Genomic DNA, 19,457 nt, shown 5'->3' with positions numbered 1-19,457 from the left:
AGGTTTATCGTTGAGTTATTTAAAATATATCAACCAGTATAATTGGTGGATAAGCACGCAAAAAAGTTTCTCGCCAAAATGTATGTCTAGTGTTTGGTGTGATATATGTTGCCGAAATTGGATTAGCAAACTACTGAAATCTTGAGCCAAATCGAGGTGCATGTGTTTGTGTTCATTTGTAAATCGAATCCTTTCGAAGAAAGTCAACTATGCTTTTTCACTGCAGTAAAATCCTTTATTCGCTCTAAAATAGAAAAGACGAATGGACCTCCATTATAAATCAAAACATTTATCAATGAGCGGAGTGAGAAGAAAATCTCGCCAATAAACTCGTACTGGTGGCACGCTGTTTCGGTGTTGTTTGCCTTGTCGCGGGGGCTCCTCAGCCCCCGCTGCAAACCATCAGAAAAGCAACACGTCGACAATAGACGATCACATTGTCGACTACGCCACCGAAGACGAAGCTTTAACTACTAGCACTACGGAGTTGTACCATTATCAGCAGCAGCAGCAGCACGAACAACAGTTCAACAGTAACAATACCACCGCCAAGCATAGCAACAGTACCAACACTGAAAGCAGCAACAACAATAGTGATAACGCTCAACAACTAACGCTTCTCGACGAGCAAACTTTAAATTCACAGCAACAACTGCAGCAATCACAGTCCGGACAGCTGAAATTGCCTCACATTGAAGAAGAGGAAGACGATGAGTTTGACATTGGTATGCAACATTTCCATAATCCCCTGCTACCATCCCGAATTAAAGCATGTACAATTCGATACGCAGATGTCGTGCGCTCGTTAACACCTTCACCGAAAATCAATATTAGTCGCATCAAGATTAAGTCTAAAGCGAAATCTCTTGCCTCGAACGCGCCGAACTCCACAACTGAATTAGAACCCAGCACTAGCAGCAACAGTAGCACAAACGTTTCGTCGTCCGCTAACAAGATGCAGGCGGAGCAGGGTTCGATCGGCGACTTGCAAAAGTACCACAGTCGTTATCTGAAGAATCGGCGACATACCTTGGCCAATGTTCGGTAAGTACACTTTTTGTTATGGTAAATAATTTTCCCATTTTAGTTTTAGTTAAATAGCTTCGAACTAAGAGAACATATCTTGTCTGATCATTATTTTTGCTGGTTTAATCTTTAAAAGAGGTTTAAATGCTCAATGTATAACCATACATTTTGCGACGGAATGTTTTTACGAAGACCACGCCGACGCGGACTTTCATCCAATGTTTATTTTTCTTAAAATTAGTTGGGTTTAGGTTAATTCTCATGTAATTTTTTTAATAAATTTCAATATGTGTCAGCAGCCGAAACACGCACTTTTATAAGTTCAATAAAATTGACGTTTAATGTAACTCAGAAACTATCGACCATGTTGAATTTCAGTATGCTGACAATCTAGTCACATGAACCTGACCAACAACTAATGTTTTGAATGGCCATTTTTAACATTCTCTATATCAAGGTTTTAGGTTTTCATTGCAATGTTTGTAACATATTGTAGAAAAAATATTCGAATACTTGTACTGATAAAAAAAATCAATTTTTTACGAGCTGAATCATATGGCGCTTCCATCGCGCCACGAAAAACTGGAAGGCTACTTCTTTGACGAACATTTCCAAGCTAATTTTTTAAATGGCAACTGACTCCGAATGAACTTTGGTTGATATAGTGACCACCATATCAACTAAAATACTAAAGTTTGTAAACGTATCATTTAGTCGTGAAATTTGTAATTCAATCATGGAATATTGATGACGTTTCGGAAAATTTCCATTATTTTTTCTAACGTTTTAGATACTCTGCATATCAAAAACCCAGCTGAATTAAAAGCATTAAGAGAAAGAAGATGTTAAGGGAGGCTTCGTAGCCGTAAGGTTATAGTATTTGATTTGAAAAGGACTTAAATTACGTAGCGCTAAACGACGCACAGTGCAACGTTCCATAGACAAAAAAATCAAAAAATTAATTTGCTATTAAACCAATGTTGAAATGTTTGATACATATTTGAGACATATTGTAATGATATTATCAACCTCGTCAGTTCACCTATACGGTTATGTGACGCAATTACTGTGAAGTTGTTTCAGCGATTCACGGTACACGGGATTTTTAAAAAATCTTCTTAGTTTCTAAATTAAATTTTGTATATCCCGTAAAACGGGGTTTCATTGATCAGCGGGGTAACATTGATCAGTTTAACCCTTCTCATGGTTAGTTGAAATAAATCTGCTCCGTGATTACTTTTCCTAAATTTGAGTATAACATCTTAGTCTTGTGTCACTCGAGGTCTGAACAATATTGCATTGGTTGAAATTTTTTATTGTTTTGATGACAGAATTTTAAAATTAATTTGACCGTTATATTTCTTACTCTCAGTAAGTGCCAAAAAAGCACTTTATACTGGTCGAATATCGAACATTTCGTTGGCATGTTTTCCAAATCCGTTATTTAATTTTCTTAATCAACTAGAAAAAAATGTTAGTCAAATTTATTACATTTATAGTTAATCAGTTTATATTTGTTAAGAAATACTTCAGGCAAATTTCGCGACCAACGATTACGTTTTTCATCATTGAAAGCTTAAATTATATATGGCATAAAAATGACTCGCAATACATACCGCGGCTAGGTGCAAGGGCAGGACAATCCTCCGCAGTAAGAGCAGTCAAGGAGAACGTGATGTCAATCCGTGAAGCATTATCTAACATTTTTAGTTCAAAAAGGTTTCAAAACTATTCAAAATTAAAACTGATCAAAGTTACCCCAAATAAGGAAAATTTAAACAACGACGAAAAACAAATGATTTAATGTTCAAGATTTTCGAAGAGCTTCAAAAACTAACTTCTCAAGTTCTAAGGATGCCATTTCAGGTCGGACTCGATTATATAGAGACTCCATTATATATTGACTCGATTCTATATGATTCGATTATATATAATTTCAGACCTTTGAATTTCAAATATGACTTATCTAGAGCTAATATATCGTAAGAGAATATCTACAAAATACGTGACGCTTGATAAAAAGGAGGAAAATAGAAAAAAAATTTAAAAAATAACTAATTTTGAAAATTGTTTGAAAAAATTTAAAAAAAAAAACTAAAAATACCTAAACAAAAATACCCGAATAAAAATAATTTCAAAAAAAAAAAATAAAAAAAAAATTAATTTTTAAAAATTTGAAAAGTTAAATACAAACAAGTTGACAAATCTACATATACTTTCAATTATTTTTTTTAAATAATTTTTCTTTACTTTTGACTGCAATCACATCAGGAATAACTACAAGATATGTATTTTTTATTGTAAGAAACGTGTTTTCTGACTTTTAGGGGGATAATTCAAAAATAAAATTCTTCTTATTTATTCGAAAAAATTTATAAATATAAATATAAAACAAATACTTCAGGCAAATTTCGCGACCAACGATTACGTTTTTCATCATTGAAAGCTTAAATTATATATAGCATAAAAATGACTCGCAATACATACCGCGGCTAGGTGCAAGGGCAGGACTATCCTCCGCAGTAAGAGCAGTCAAGGAGAACGTGATGTCAATCCGTGAAGCATTATCTAACATATTTAGTTCAAAAAGGTTTCAGAACTATTCAAAATTAAAACTGATCAAAGTTACCCCAAATAAGGAAAATTTAAACAACGACGAAAAACAAATGGTTTTAATGTTCAAGATTTTCGAAGAGCTTCAAAAACTAACTTCTCAAGTTCTTAGGATGCCATTTCAGGTCGGACTCGATTATATAGAGACTCCATTATATATTGACTCGATTCTATATGATTCGATTATATATAATTTCAGACCCTTGAATTTCAAATATGGCTTATCTAGAGCTAATATATCGTAAGAGAATATCTACAAAATACGTGACGCTTGATAAAAAGGAGGAAAATAGAAAAAAAAATTTAAAAAATAACTAATTTTGAAAATTGTTTGAAAAAATTTAAAAATAAAAAAACTAAAAATACCTAAACAAAAATACCCGAATAAAAATAATTTCAAAAATAAAAAAAAATTAAAAAAAAATTGAAAAAATTATTTTTAAAAATTTGAAAAATTAAATGCAAACAAGTTGACAAAACTACATATACTTTTATTTTTTTATTTAAATAATTTTTCTTTACATTTGACTGCAATCACATCAGGAATAACTACAAGATATGTATTTTTTATTGTAAGAAACGTGTTTTCTGACTTTTAGGGGGATAATTCAAAAATAAAATTCTTCTTATTTATTCGAAAACATTTATAAATATAAATATAAAACTTTTTTTTTTCTCTGATTCGATTATATATATAATTCGATTATATATTGTGAAAAAAATCGGAGACTATATACAATCGAGTCCAACCTGTACTGGTTTTAGAAATATGAAACCTGTAATTTCAGTTGTAAAATATATAAATACTCACGAAAACGTGAAAAAAGATCAATGTTACCCCGTTTTACGGTACTCCATATCTTTTCAAGTAAAAACCAAAATAACAACGGTTGAAGCATGTAACTACTATGTTTTACATGGTATCAATTAGATATATTGTAGCGCATGTGAAAGTTGAAAGCTCCTTGGTCATGATTCTTTATGCTTAGAGAAAGAAAGACAAGTTTCGCATTTAAATCGGCCGTCAAAAAAAGTATGTATAACACGTATTTATGTGAAAAACACATAAAACATTCCGGAATTAATTATGTCTGTATGTTGTGCAATAGTCTGCCATATACAGTCAAGTTTTTTTACGCGGGGGATATGTACCTCGTAAAAAAACCACGTTAATTAAAAATCAAAAAGGTTTCAGAAAAAAACCGAAAAATTGTCCTCTTTGACGGATATTTTTGATCTTCCGTTTTTTACGAAGTGTTTCACTCAATAAATACTTAGACGTGTTTGGTTTCTAACCCGCGTTAATTCGAAAACTCCTGAAATTTTTTTTGAATTAGCGCGGTATCGCGTAAAGAAATACCGCGTTTTTAAAAAAATCCGTGTAAAAAACACGTTAGTTTCAAAATCCGCGTTAATTCAAAAATCCGCATGAAAAAACCTCGTAAAAAATCCGCGTTAAAAACCGCATAGAAAAAACCTGACTGTATAAACATAATTAAGGGGGGACCGTCAGTGCGTCTTGAACTGTCCTACAGATCAGACGTTTTTTCGGTTGCTTGTGGACTGGTCTTTGACTGCCTATAGCTTCAAAGTTTGTGTTATGTCAGTGTGTCTTTTAAAGACTACCTGAAAGTTATTTTCCATCAGTCTTTCTCAAGACTACCTACTTTTGAATTTAACATTTGTTTTAACTTTTTTCGTATCACCTGAAATGGCTGGACGGAAAAAGAAACCTCGCATCGCTGCGGGGAGGAAAAGAGAGGCATCTCTTTCTGACACTTCGAGTGTCTGTAGTGACAATCCTTTTGATATTTTGCCTGAGCAAGAAGCTGGTGAAATGGAAGTTATTAATAATGAAACTATACAAAATATAAAATCTTTAAAAAAGGAGAAAGTTCCACCTATTGTAGTAACTATTTCTTCTGAATTTATAATTTCAAAAAGGAACTTTCAACGTTTGTTTCTGACGTTAAAGTTACCTATCAAATTGGCCGTAGAGGTGAATGCCGCTTATTAGCCGACTCAGTAAAGGGTCGTGATCGTCTTGTTCAGTATTTAACTGACAAGATGTACAAATTTTTTACATATGACACCAAGAACGCCAAGCCGTTCAAGGTTGTCTTGAAAGGTCTCACCAACGATAAAACCGTTGATGAGATCAAACTTACTTTAACAGAATTACTTGGCATAGCCCCTACCCAAGTAATTCTAATGAAACAAAAATCACGAGGCGAAAACAGTCAGAGAACTGGAATTTCCCTTGTTAATTATTTAATTCATTTTAACCGCAATGAGGTTAACAACTTAAAATTTTTCGAAAAAGCACATGCTTTGTATAATGTGCGTGTAAAGTGGGAAATTTATAGGAAGTATGGCGGAGGTGAAAAGCATATCACCCAATGCCGTACTTACCAACGTTATGGCCATGGTTCCAAATTCTGTAACATGGACCAAAAATGTCTTAATTGTGGAGACTCTTCTCACAAAAAGGACACATGTCCTGTGAAAGAGAGTAAAAATTTTCGCTGTGCGAATTGTAACGGCAACCATATGTCAAATTTTTATCAATGCCCAGTCCGTTTAGCAATTGTTAAGGCAAGGCAAGGTAAACAAAATTCAATTTCTCAATTAAAACCAACTTCAAAACAAAATTCTCCAAGCGTACCAGTGACGCATAGTTTACCTACTCCTTTGCATACCCGTTTAACTTATGCACAGGTTACAGGTTGTTCGAACATTATACCGCCTAGTGTTGGTAGTTCGAAAATGACCGTTAATATGGGTAAGCAAAACTCAGTAGAAAATAATTGCACACCTATCACTCCAGCTAATATTGCTACCGAAAATATTTTTTCTAATGTCAACTGCCTGGGGCCTATTACGGCAGGTAAACTTTCTTTTTTGCAACAGGCAATGTTCGATCTTATGAACGCCATTGTTCGATCCGCCAAGAAACTCCACTTGACTACCCCCTGCATTCAACCGACGTAACTCGTAAACGGTCAACTGACAGGCCCTCTAATTAAATATTATGTCACTTATTATAAGTAGATGTCAGTTAAACGATGACTCATCATCTCATTGGCAAACGTGACGATTAGTAATAGGTAGCAAACTAACGGTATGGTAAATCTTTATTAAAATAAAACTCGAATTATATTCTATCAATTGTTAGGATTAGGAGCAAGAAATACGTTGCCATACGCAAACAGTTAACGCGAAAATTTATTGTACCAGCGAAAGCTGAATTATTGGGAGGAAACTAAAATTGTAAGTCCCATTTCATATAACCTTAAAAATGTCATCTAGATTAAGAAACCTTTATTTCGTAATATAATCTAGCTTTGAGCGTATTTCCACAAAGTCGCTGCAGAGAAGTTTTTATTCCCAACAGTCTCAAAGAATTTTATCGCTCAGCGATATGGCATCGTCGGAGAATGTTAATGAAACATTTTGCACATGTGGTAGATGTGGGTTATCCCCATCAGTAGACCGCGGAATGGTTGCTTGCGACAAGTGTAGTATTTGGTACCATTACCAATGCGTAGGAGTGGATGATTCTGTTGCAAACAGAGCCTGGTTCTGTGATTCGTGCGCGAATATAATTAAGCCCGCCTCTAATCGAGCAGCGTCGGTAAAGTCTGGAGGATCGATCTCAGCTTCGTTACGACGTACCACAGCTGAATTGGAACTGTTGCGTCTAGATGAGGAATGGGTTTTGCAACAAGAATACATGAGAAGGCGATATGAAGTGATAGAGTCGCTTATTCGAGAAGAGGAAAGAGTAGAGGATACCGACAGTGTAAAGAGCGCCGTCAGTAAAGCCAGTAGAACGCAATTATGGATCGAGCAACAGCGAGAATTGTTAAAAGCGAAAAGAGAGAAGCTTTCTAACATGAATAGTCTCGGCGCGATCCCTAAGGTTATTCCTGGAAACTGTCTCGTTCCCGATGGCAAAACGGGTTTCGAAAACCAAAGACCATTCACAAGCACACCGCTACGGCACCCGAATGTCTCGAATAATCGATCATCTAACGAAAACCGTTCTCATCCGCCTCCGGGTACGGGAGGGCATATCGGTGGAACAGCACTGCATAATCAACATCTCTCTCCGGTTATCGAAAAATCCGAAAAAACAAGTGCCGCACATGATTCTAAACCTCATTCCCACTTTTCTATTGCGAGTAACAAACAATCTATCGATGGAACCGTCGCGACGTACTCAAATCATGTAGTTACACACGGGCTGGGGCCGACACAAAATCAAATCGCCGCTCGGCAGGTATGGCCAAGAAAGCTGCCAACATTTTCAGGCGACCCTATCGATTGGCCGCTCTTTATTAGTTCTTTCGAAAACGCTAATGACGCGTGTGGATTTTCTGATGTAGAAAATTTGATACGGCTACAGGAGAGCTTAAAAGGACCTGCTCTCGAGGCAGTGCGCAGTAGACTGTTGTTGCCAAAAAATGTTCCGAAGATAATTGACACTTTAGCTAAAGTTTTCGGCAGACCAGAGCTTTCGATTCGGAAATTGATCTCCGAGGCGAAGAAAGCCGATTCTCCTAAATCGGATCATTTGGAGAGTTTGATAAATTTCGGGTTAGTGACGCAACAGCTGTGCGATCACATCGAAGCCGCAAACTTTTTAGACCATCTGAGCAATCCAGTGCTTTTGCAGGAGATGGTAGAAAAGCTTCCCGCTGATTATCAAATGCAGTGGGTACGGTATAAAAGAAGTGCATCTCACGTCACCTTGCGAACGTTTGGTGATTTTATGGAATCACTAGTTGATGATGCTAGTGAGTTGATCCCGATTGGTGAAAAGAAGGGAACAGATTCTAGACGAGAGAAAGTGTTTACTAAACAGAGGGGATTTCTGAATACGCACTATGATGAAGAGTCGGTGAAAGCAGTTACCACTCATACGTTATCGAAAGCAAAAACTGACGATAAACCTTGCGCAGTCTGCCGTAAGTCGGGACATCGGGCTAGAAATTGTGATTATTTCGGCAAACTTTCTTTGAATGAACGGATTAACCTAGTGAAGCGGTTGAGCTTATGTACATTATGCTTATATGGTCACGGTAATCAAGCATGTCGTAACAAATTTAGATGCAAAATAAACGGCTGCAATGAACCACATCATCCATTGTTGCATACAAGTGAGAGAAGGGCGGAGGAGTCTAACTGTTTCACCCACTAAAATGTTAAACGAGCAGTTATTTTTCGAGTAGCTCCTGTGACTTTATATAATGGAAAAAAATCGGTTGAAACATTTGCCTTTTTCGATGAAGGGTCATCCAAAACCCTTTTAGAAAGAGCGGTAGCAGATAAATTGGGTTTGGTTGGTACAGCTGGACCTCTGAATCTTAAGTGGACAGCGAATGTTAGTAGAACCGAGAAGGCTTCGATGCGCGTCAGTTTAGCGATTTCAGCGAGAGGTGGGAATAGGAAGCATCTTCTGAATGAGGTGCAAACGATAGAGAGACTAAATCTACCAAGACAAAGTTACCAGATGCGAGAGCTAACCGCTTCCTTTCCACACCTGTCTGGTCTATCTATAGACGATCAAACCGACGCAGAACCAACCATCTTAATAGGGTTGGACAGTATGGAGTTACTAGCACCGATTGAATCAAAAATAGGCAAGGCTGGTGAGCCTGTTGCATTGCGTGGTGCATTAGGGTGGACAATTTGCGGTCCAAGACCTTTACAGACAGATGTTTTCTGTGGCATACACCAATGTGATCTAGAGCTGAATAAAACCTTACAAAACTTCTTTGCAGTGGAAGAAACGGGTGTAAATTCTCCGTACGTGCTTGAGTCCGATGAAGACCGGCGTGCCCGTGAAATTTTGAAGCGTACGACAAAACGGGTAGGAGATAGATTTGAGACAGGGTTGTTATGGAAAAATGACGATGTCAAGTTCCCAAATAGTTTCCCGATGGCGATGAGACGTCTGCTTTCGTTGGAAAAACGGCTGAAAAATAACCCGGAACTTTCAGTTAAGGTAGCAGATCAAGTGAGCAAATATATCGAGAAGGGTTATGCTCATAAAGCTACTCAGAGAGAGATTGAAATAACGCCTGCTTCACGGACGTGGTACCTACCACTGAATGTGGTAGTAAACGCTAAAAAACCGGACAAGGTTCGACTAACGTTAGATGCTGCGGCAAAGGCTGGAGGCATTTCATTCAACGATATGTTACTTAAAGGGCCAGATATGCTGATATCCTTACCAGCAGTGATAAGCAGATTTCGCGAGGGACGTGTTGGATTCGGAGGCGATATAATGGAAATGTTCCATCAAATAAAAGTACGAGATGAAGATAAACAAGCCCAACGTTTCCTTTTTCGTACGCGACCAGAAGAGTCTCCTGAAATCTATGTGATGGATGTCGTCATTTTCGGAGCAGCGTGTTCGCCTTGCTCAGCGCATTTTGTTAAAAATATGAACGCCCAGCAGCAGTCCCTGAAACACCCACAGGCAGCAGAAGCCATAATTAAACGACACTATGTAGACGACTATTTTGATAGCGCCGACTCGTTGGAGGAAGCAGTACAGCGCGCGGCTGAAGTTCGCCATGTGCACTCGTTGGCAGGTTTTAAAATTCGAAACTGGGTGAGTAGCTCTGTGGATGTGCTTAAACAACTGGGTGAAGATGCTCGCCCCAAATCGAAGTCAATATGTGGCAATGTTTCGTTAGAAGCAGAACGTGTTTTGGGAATTCTTTGGAAGCCCACGGAAGATGTGTTCACATTTTCCACAGGAATATCAACTAAAATACTAAAGTTTGTAAACGTATCATTTAGTCGTGAAATTTGTAATTCAATCATGGAATATTGATGACGTTTCGGAAAATTTCCATTATTTTTTCTAACGTTTTAGATACTCTGCATATCAAAAACCCAGCTGAATGAAAAGCATTAAGAGAAAGAAGATGTTAAGGGAGGCTTCGTAGCCGTAAGGTTATAGTATTTGATTTGAAAAGGACTTAAATTACGTAGCGCTAAACGACGCACAGTGCAACGTTCCATAGACAAAAAAATCAAAAAATTAATTTGCTATTAAACCAATGTTGAAATGTTTGATACATATTTGAGACATATTGTAATGATATTATCAACCTCGTCAGTTCACCTATACGGTTATGTGACGCAATTACTGTGAAGTTGTTTCAGCGATTCACGGTACACGGGATTTTTAAAAAATCTTCTTAGTTTCTAAATTAAATTTTGTATATCCCGTAAAACGGGGTTTCATTGATCAGCGGGGTAACATTGATCAGTTTAACCCTTCTCATGGTTAGTTGAAATAAATCTGCTCCGTGATTACTTTTCCTAAATTTGAGTATAACATCTTAGTCTTGTGTCACTCGAGGTCTGAACAATATTGCATTGGTTGAAATTTTTTATTGTTTTGATGACAGAATTTTAAAATTAATTTGACCGTTATATTTCTTACTCTCAGTAAGTGCCAAACAAGCACTTTATACTGGTCGAATATCGAACATTTCGTTGGCATGTTTTCCAAATCCGTTATTTAATTTTCTTAATCAACTAGAAAAAAATGTTAGTCAAATTTATTACATTTATAGTTAATCAGTTTATATTTGTTAAGAAATACTTCAGGCAAATTTCGCGACCAACGATTACGTTTTTCATCATTGAAAGCTTAAATTATATATAGCATAAAAATGACTCGCAATACATACCGCGGCTAGGTGCAAGGGCAGGACAATCCTCCGCAGTAAGAGCAGTCAAGGAGAACGTGATATCAATCCGTGAAGCATTATCTAACATTTTTAGTTCAAAAAGGTTTCAAAACTATTCAAAATTAAAACTGATCAAAGTTACCCCAAATAAGGAAAATTTAAACAACGACGAAAAACAAATGATTTAATGTTCAAGATTTTCGAAGAGCTTCAAAAACTAACTTCTCAAGTTCTAAGGATGCCATTTCAGGTCGGACTCGATTATATAGAGACTCCATTATATATTGACTCGATTCTATATGATTCGATTATATATAATTTCAGACCCTTGAATTTCAAATATGGCTTATCTAGAGCTAATATATCGTAAGAGAATATCTACAAAATACGTGACGCTTGATAAAAAGGAGGAAAATAATAAAAAAAAAAAATTTAAAACATAACTAATTTTGAAAATTGTTTGAAAAAATTTAAAAATAAAAAAACTAAAAATACCTAAACAAAAATACCCGAATAAAAATAATTTCAAAAATAAAAAAAATTAAAAAAAAATTAAAAAAATTATTTTTAAAAATTTGAAAAATTAAATGCAAACAAGTTGACAAAACTACATATACTTTTATTTTTTTATTTAAATAATTTTTCTTTACATTTGACTGCAATCACATCAGGAATAACTACAAGATATGTATTTTTTGTTGTAAGAAACGTGTTTTCTGACTTTTAGGGGGATAATTCAAAAATAAAATTCTTCTTATTTATTCGAAAACATTTATAAATATAAATATAAAACTTTTTTTTTCTCTGATTCGATTATATATATAATTCGATTATATATTGTGAAAAAAATCGGAGACTATATACAATCGAGTCCAACCTGTACTGGTTTTAGAAATATGAAACCTGTAATTTCAGTTGTAAAATATATAAATACTCACGAAAACGTGAAAAAAGATCAATGTTACCCCGTTTTACGGTACTCCATATCTTTTCAAGTAAAAACCAAAATAACAACGGTTGAAGCATGTAACTACTATGTTTTACATGGTATCAATGAGATATATTGTAGCGCATGTGAAAGTTGAAAGCTCCTTGGTCATGATTCTTTATGCTTAGAGAAAGAAAGACAAGTTTCGCATTTAAATCGGCCGTCAAAAAAAGTATGTATAACACGTATTTATGTGAAAAACACATAAAACATTCCGGAATTAATTATGTCTGTATGTTGTGCAATAGTCTGCCATATACAGTCAAGTTTTTTTACGCGGGGGATATGTACCTCGTAAAAAAACCGCGTTAATTAAAAATCAAAAAGGTTTCAGAAAAAAACCGAAAAATTGTCCTCTTTGACGGATATTTTTGATCTTCCGTTTTTTACGAAGTGTTTCACTCAATAAATACTTAGACGTGTTTGGTTTCTAACCCGCGTTAATTCGAAAACTCCTGAAATTTTTTTTGAATTAGCGCGGTATCGCGTAAAGAAATACCGCGTTTTTAAAAAATTCCGTGTAAAAAACACGTTAGTTTCAAAATCCGCGTTAATTCAAAAATCCGCATGAAAAAACCTCGTAAAAAATCCGCGTTAAAAAACCGCATAGAAAAAACCTGACTGTATAAACATAATTAAGGGGGGACCGTCAGTGCGTCTTGAACTGTCCTACAGATCAGACGTTTTTTCGGTTGCTTGTGGACTGGTCTTTGACTGCCTATAGCTTCAAAGTTTGTGTTATGTCAGTGTGTCTTTTAAAGACTACCTGAAAGTTATTTCCCATCAGTCTTTCTCAAGACTACCTACTTTTGAATTTAACATTTGTTTTAACTTTTTTCGTATCACCTGAAATGGCTGGACGGAAAAAGAAACCTCGCATCGCTGCGGGGAGGAAAAGAGAGGCATCTCTTTCTGACACTTCGAGTGTCTGTAGTGACAATCCTTTTGATATTTTGCCTGAGCAAGAAGCTGGTGAAATGGAAGTTATTAATAATGAAACTATACAAAATATAAAATCTTTAAAAAAGGAGAAAGTTCCACCTATTGTAGTAACTATTTCTTCTGAATTTATAATTTCAAAAAGGAACTTTCAACGTTTGTTTCTGACGTTAAAGTTACCTATCAAATTGGCCGTAGAGGTGAATGCCGCTTATTAGCCGACTCAGTAAAGGGTCGTGATCGTCTTGTTCAGTATTTAACTGACAAGATGTACAAATTTTTTACATATGACACCAAGAACGCCAAGCCGTTCAAGGTTGTCTTGAAAGGTCTCACCAACGATAAAACCGTTGATGAGATCAAACTTACTTTAACAGAATTACTTGGCATAGCCCCTACCCAAGTAATTCTAATGAAACAAAAATCACGAGGCGAAAACAGTCAGAGAACTGGAATTTCCCTTGTTAATTATTTAATTCATTTTAACCGCAATGAGGTTAACAACTTAAAATTTTTCGAAAAAGCACATGCTTTGTATAATGTGCGTGTAAAGTGGGAAATTTATAGGAAGTATGGCGGAGGTGAAAAGCATATCACCCAATGCCGTACTTACCAACGTTATGGCCATGGTTCCAAATTCTGTAACATGGACCAAAAATGTCTTAATTGTGGAGACTCTTCTCACAAAAAGGACACATGTCCTGTGAAAGAGAGTAAAAATTTTCGCTGTGCGAATTGTAACGGCAACCATATGTCAAATTTTTATCAATGCCCAGTCCGTTTAGCAATTGTTAAGGCAAGGCAAGGTAAACAAAATTCAATTTCTCAATTAAAACCAACTTCAAAACAAAATTCTCCAAGCGTACCAGTGACGCATAGTTTACCTACTCCTTTGCATACCCGTTTAACTTATGCACAGGTTACAGGTTGTTCGAACATTATACCGCCTAGTGTTGGTAGTTCGAAAATGACCGTTAATATGGGTAAGCAAAACTCAGTAGAAAATAATTGCACACCTATCACTCCAGCTAATATTGCTACCGAAAATATTTTTTCTAATGTCAACTGCCTGGGGCCTATTACGGCAGGTAAACTTTCTTTTTTGCAACAGGCAATGTTCGATCTTATGAACGCCATTGTTCGATCCGCCAAGAAACTCCACTTGACTACCCCCTGCATTCAACCGACGTAACTCGTAAACGGTCAACTGACAGGCCCTCTAATTAAATATTATGTCACTTATTATAAGTAGATGTCAGTTAAACGATGACTCATCATCTCATTGGCAAACGTGACGATTAGTAATAGGTAGCAAACTAACGGTATGGTAAATCTTTATTAAAATAAAACTCGAATTATATTCTATCAATTGTTAGGATTAGGAGCAAGAAATACGTTGCCATACGCAAACAGTTAACGCGAAAATTTATTGTACCAGCGAAAGCTGAATTATTGGGAGGAAACTAAAATTGTAAGTCCCATTTCATATAACCTTAAAAATGTCATCTAGATTAAGAAACCTTTATTTCGTAATATAATCTAGCTTTGAGCGTATTTCCACAAAGTCGCTGCAGAGAAGTTTTTATTCCCAACAGTCTCAAAGAATTTTATCGCTCAGCGATATGGCATCGTCGGAGAATGTTAATGAAACATTTTGCACATGTGGTAGATGTGGGTTATCCCCATCAGTAGACCGCGGAATGGTTGCTTGCGACAAGTGTAGTATTTGGTACCATTACCAATGCGTAGGAGTGGATGATTCTGTTGCAAACAGAGCCTGGTTCTGTGATTCGTGCGCGAATATAATTAAGCCCGCCTCTAATCGAGCAGCGTCGGTAAAGTCTGGAGGATCGATCTCAGCTTCGTTACGACGTACCACAGCTGAATTGGAACTGTTGCGTCTAGATGAGGAATGGGTTTTGCAACAAGAATACATGAGAAGGCGATATGAAGTGATAGAGTCGCTTATTCGAGAAGAGGAAAGAGTAGAGGATACCGACAATGTAAAGAGCGCCGTCAGTAAAGCCAGTAGAACGCAATTATGGATCGAGCAACAGCGAGAATAGTTAAAAGCGAAAAGAGAGAAGCTTTCTAACATGAATAGTCTCGGCGCGATCCCTAAGGTTATTCCTGGAAACTGTCTCGTTCCCGATGGCAAAACGGGTTTCGAAAACCAAAGACCATTCACAAGCACACCGCTACGGCACCCGAATGTCTCGAATAATCGATCATCTAACGAAAACCGTTCTCATCCGCCTCCGGGTACGGGAGGGCATATCGGTGGAACAGCACTGCATAATCAACATCTCTCTCCGGTTATCGAAAAATCCGAAAAAACAAGTGCCGCACATGATTCTAAACCTCATTCCCACTTTTCTATTGCGAGTAACAAACAATCTATCGATGGAACCGTCGCGACGTACTCAAATCATGTAGTTACACACGGGCTGGGGCCGACACAAAATCAAATCGCCGCTCGGCAGGTATGGCCAAGAAAGCTGCCAACATTTTCAGGCGACCCTATCGATTGGCCGCTCTTTATTAGTTCTTTCGAAAACGCTAATGACGCGTGTGGATTTTCTGATGTAGAAAATTTGATACGGCTACAGGAGAGCTTAAAAGGACCTGCTCTCGAGGCAGTGCGCAGTAGACTGTTGTTGCTAAAAAATGTTCCGAAGATAATTGACACTTTAGCTAAAGTTTTCGGCAGACCAGAGCTTTCGATTCGGAAATTGATCTCCGAGGCGAAGAAAGCCGATTCTCCTAAATCGGATCATTTGGAGAGTTTGATAAATTTCGGGTTAGTGACGCAACAGCTATGCGATCACATCGAAGCCGCAAACTTTTTAGACCATCTGAGCAATCCAGTGCTTTTGCAGGAGATGGTAGAAAAGCTTCCCGCTGATTATCAAATGCAGTGGGTACGGTATAAAAGAAGTGCATCTCACGTCACCTTGCGAACGTTTGGTGATTTTATGGAATCACTAGTTGATGATGCTAGTGAGTTGATCCCGATTGGTGAAAAGAAGGGAACAGATTCTAGACGAGAGAAAGTGTTTACTAAACAGAGGGGATTTCTGAATACGCACTATGATGAAGAGTCGGTGAAAGCAGTTACCACTCATACGTTATCGAAAGCAAAAACTGACGATAAACCTTGCGCAGTCTGCCGTAAGTCGGGACATCGGGCTAGGAATTGTGATTATTTCGGCAAACTTTCTTTGAATGAACGGATTAACCTAGTGAAGCGGTTGAGCTTATGTACATTATGCTTATATGGTCACGGTAATCAAGCATGTCGTAACAAATTTAGATGCAAAATAAACGGCTGCAATGAACCACATCATCCATTGTTGCATACAAGTGAGAGAAGGGCGGAGGAGTCTAACTGTTTCACCCACGAAAATGTTAAACGAGCAGTTATTTTTCGAGTAGCTCCTGTGACTTTATATAATGGAAAAAAATCGGTTGAAACATTTGCCTTTTTCGATGAAGGGTCATCCAAAACCCATTTAGAAAGAGCGGTAGCAGATAAATTGGGTTTGGTTGGTACAGCTGGACCTCTGAATCTTAAGTGGACAGCGAATGTTAGTAGAACCGAGAAGGCTTCGATGCGCGTCAGTTTAGCGATTTCAGCGAGAGGTGGGAATAGGAAGCATCTTCTGAATGAGGTGCAAACGATAGAGAGACTAAATCTACCAAGACAAAGTTACCAGATGCGAGAGCTAACCGCTTCCTTTCCACACCTGTCTGGTCTATCTATAGACGATCAAACCGACGCAGAACCAACCATCTTAATAGGGTTGGACAGTATGGAGTTACTAGCACCGATTGAATCAAAAATAGGCAAGGCTGGTGAGCCTGTTGCATTGCGTGGTGCATTAGGGTGGACAATTTGCGGTCCAAGACCTTTACAGACAGATGTTTTCTGTGGCATACACCAATGTGATCTAGAGCTGAATAAAACCTTACAAAACTTCTTTGCAGTGGAAGAAACGGGTGTAAATTCTCCGTACGTGCTTGAGTCCGATGAAGACCGGCGTGCCCGTGAAATTTTGAAGCGTACGACAAAACGGGTAGGAGATAGATTTGAGACAGGGTTGTTATGGAAAAATGACGATGTCAAGTTCCCAAATAGTTTCCCGATGGCGATGAGACGTCTGCTTTCGTTGGAAAAACGGCTGAAAAATAACCCGGAACTTTCAGTTAAGGTAGCAGATCAAGTGAGCAAATATATCGAGAAGGGTTATGCTCATAAAGCTACTCAGAGAGAGATTGAAATAACGCCTGCTTCACGGACGTGGTACCTACCACTGAATGTGGTAGTAAACGCTAAAAAACCGGACAAGGTTCGACTAACGTTAGATGCTGCGGCAAAGGCTGGAGGCATTTCATTCAACGATATGTTACTTAAAGGGCCAGATATGCTGATATCCTTACCAGCAGTGATAAGCAGATTTCGCGAGGGACGTGTTGGATTCGGAGGCGATATAATGGAAATGTTCCATCAAATAAAAGTACGAGATGAAGATAAACAAGCCCAACGTTTCCTTTTTCGTACGCGACCAGAAGAGTCTCCTGAAATCTATGTGATGGATGTCGTCATTTTCGGAGCAGCGTGTTCGCCTTGCTCAGCGCATTTTGTTAAAAATATGAACGCCCAGCAGCAGTCCCTGAAACACCCACAGGCAGCAGAAGCCATAATTAAACGACACTATGTAGACGACTATTTTGATAGCGCCGACTCGTTGGAGGAAGCAGTACAGCGCGCGGCTGAAGTTCGCCATGTGCACTCGTTGGCAGGTTTTAAAATTCGAAACTGGGTGAGTAGCTCTGTGGATGTGCTTAAACAACTGGGTGAAGATGCTCGCCCCAAATCGAAGTCAATATGTGGCAATGTTTCGTTAGAAGCAGAACGTGTTTTGGGAATTCTTTGGAAGCCCACGGAAGATGTGTTCACATTTTCCACAGGAATACGTGCGGAGCTAATTCCGTACCTCATGGAGAACGTTCGGCCTACTAAACGCATCATCCTCAGATGCACTATGAGTTTTTTTGATCCGATGGGATTTCTTGCACCTTTTCTTGTGCATGGTAAAATACTTATGCAAGACGTTTGGAGGTGTGGCACAGATTGGGATCAGGCGGTTAATGATGAAATTTTCAGTAGCTGGAGAAGGTGGACTCAAGCCCTACCGATGATTGAAAAGGTAGAAATTTCTCGCTGCTATTTTGGTACCCGTTCCAGTAAAGACATACGAACACTGCAATTGCACATATTCACAGATGCCAGTGAGGTCGCCTACGGATGTGTGGCATATTTCCGCTTTGAAATGGATGGAAAATCTACGTGCACTCTGATGACGTCGAAATCGAAGGTAGCCCCACTGAAAGAAGCTACTGTGCCTAAATTAGAATTACGGGCTGCAGTTCTAGGTGCTCGATTGTTGAATACAATATGCGCCAATCATTCATTGCCTATAGGGGAACGTTATTTATGGACCGATTCTACGACTGTGCTTTCGTGGATACGGTCGGATCAAAGAAAATACAAACCATTTGTGGCGCATAGAATCGGCGAAATCATTAGTACGTCAAGTGTTGAGTGTTGGAAATGGGTTCCGACAAAATTGAACGTGGCCGATGATATGACGAAATGGGGCAAAGGAACGACATTAGACATGAATAGTCGTTGGTTCCAAGGACCCGAGTTTTTGCGGAAATCAAAGAACGATTGGCCAGAACAGCCAACGTTAAAATCGAATACTGCCGAAGAGTTACGAGCTTGTTATTTATTCGTACATATAACAACACAACAACCACTAATTAAAGTTGAGCGCTTTTCAAAATGGAAAATCCTACTACGTACAGCTGCACTCGTGTATCGCTTCATATCGAATTGTAAGAGATTAATACAGGGTGTCCCACTACATACGGTATACTGGGCAAAGGCTCGTCCGAGTGCGTTTGAAACTGTTCAAGTTCCGATACAGCAAAATGAATATCTGCAAGCAGAAAATCTCTTGTGGCGTATGGCTCAAGGAGAGGCATTTGCAGACGAGGTAAAAATCCTGAAACGCAACAAAGAATGTACCAAGGGGATTTATATTCATCTGGAGAAATCGAGTCAGTTATACAAATATTCGCCGATACTTGATGAATCTGATGTTCTGAGA

General features: G+C 37.9%; 1 protein-coding gene across 8 annotated transcripts in view; it reads left to right on the top strand.

Annotated features, from left to right (window-relative positions):
* The window catches only part of LOC129718668 (cAMP-specific 3',5'-cyclic phosphodiesterase), a 170,294-nt gene that overhangs the window by 19,807 nt on the left and 131,030 nt on the right, over nt 1-19,457 (top strand). For 5 of the 8 annotated variants that reach the window (XM_055669676.1, XM_055669674.1, XM_055669672.1 and 2 more), the window contains one exon: nt 227-1,044. In XM_055669676.1, coding sequence (XP_055525651.1) covers nt 728-1,044 — 317 coding nt within the window. In that variant the 5' untranslated portion in view covers nt 227-727. Of the gene's footprint in view, nt 1-2; nt 1,045-19,457 lie in introns of all 8 variants that reach the window. The other 3 variants (XM_055669673.1, XM_055669677.1, XM_055669671.1) reach the window with 3 other exon arrangements.

Source organism: Wyeomyia smithii, chromosome 1 (assembly GCF_029784165.1).
Source record: "Wyeomyia smithii strain HCP4-BCI-WySm-NY-G18 chromosome 1, ASM2978416v1, whole genome shotgun sequence".
NCBI lineage: Eukaryota > Metazoa > Arthropoda > Insecta > Diptera > Culicidae > Wyeomyia > Wyeomyia smithii.
Note: the sequence above shows the minus strand (reverse complement) of the source record. Positions and strands in the feature narration are given on the sequence as shown.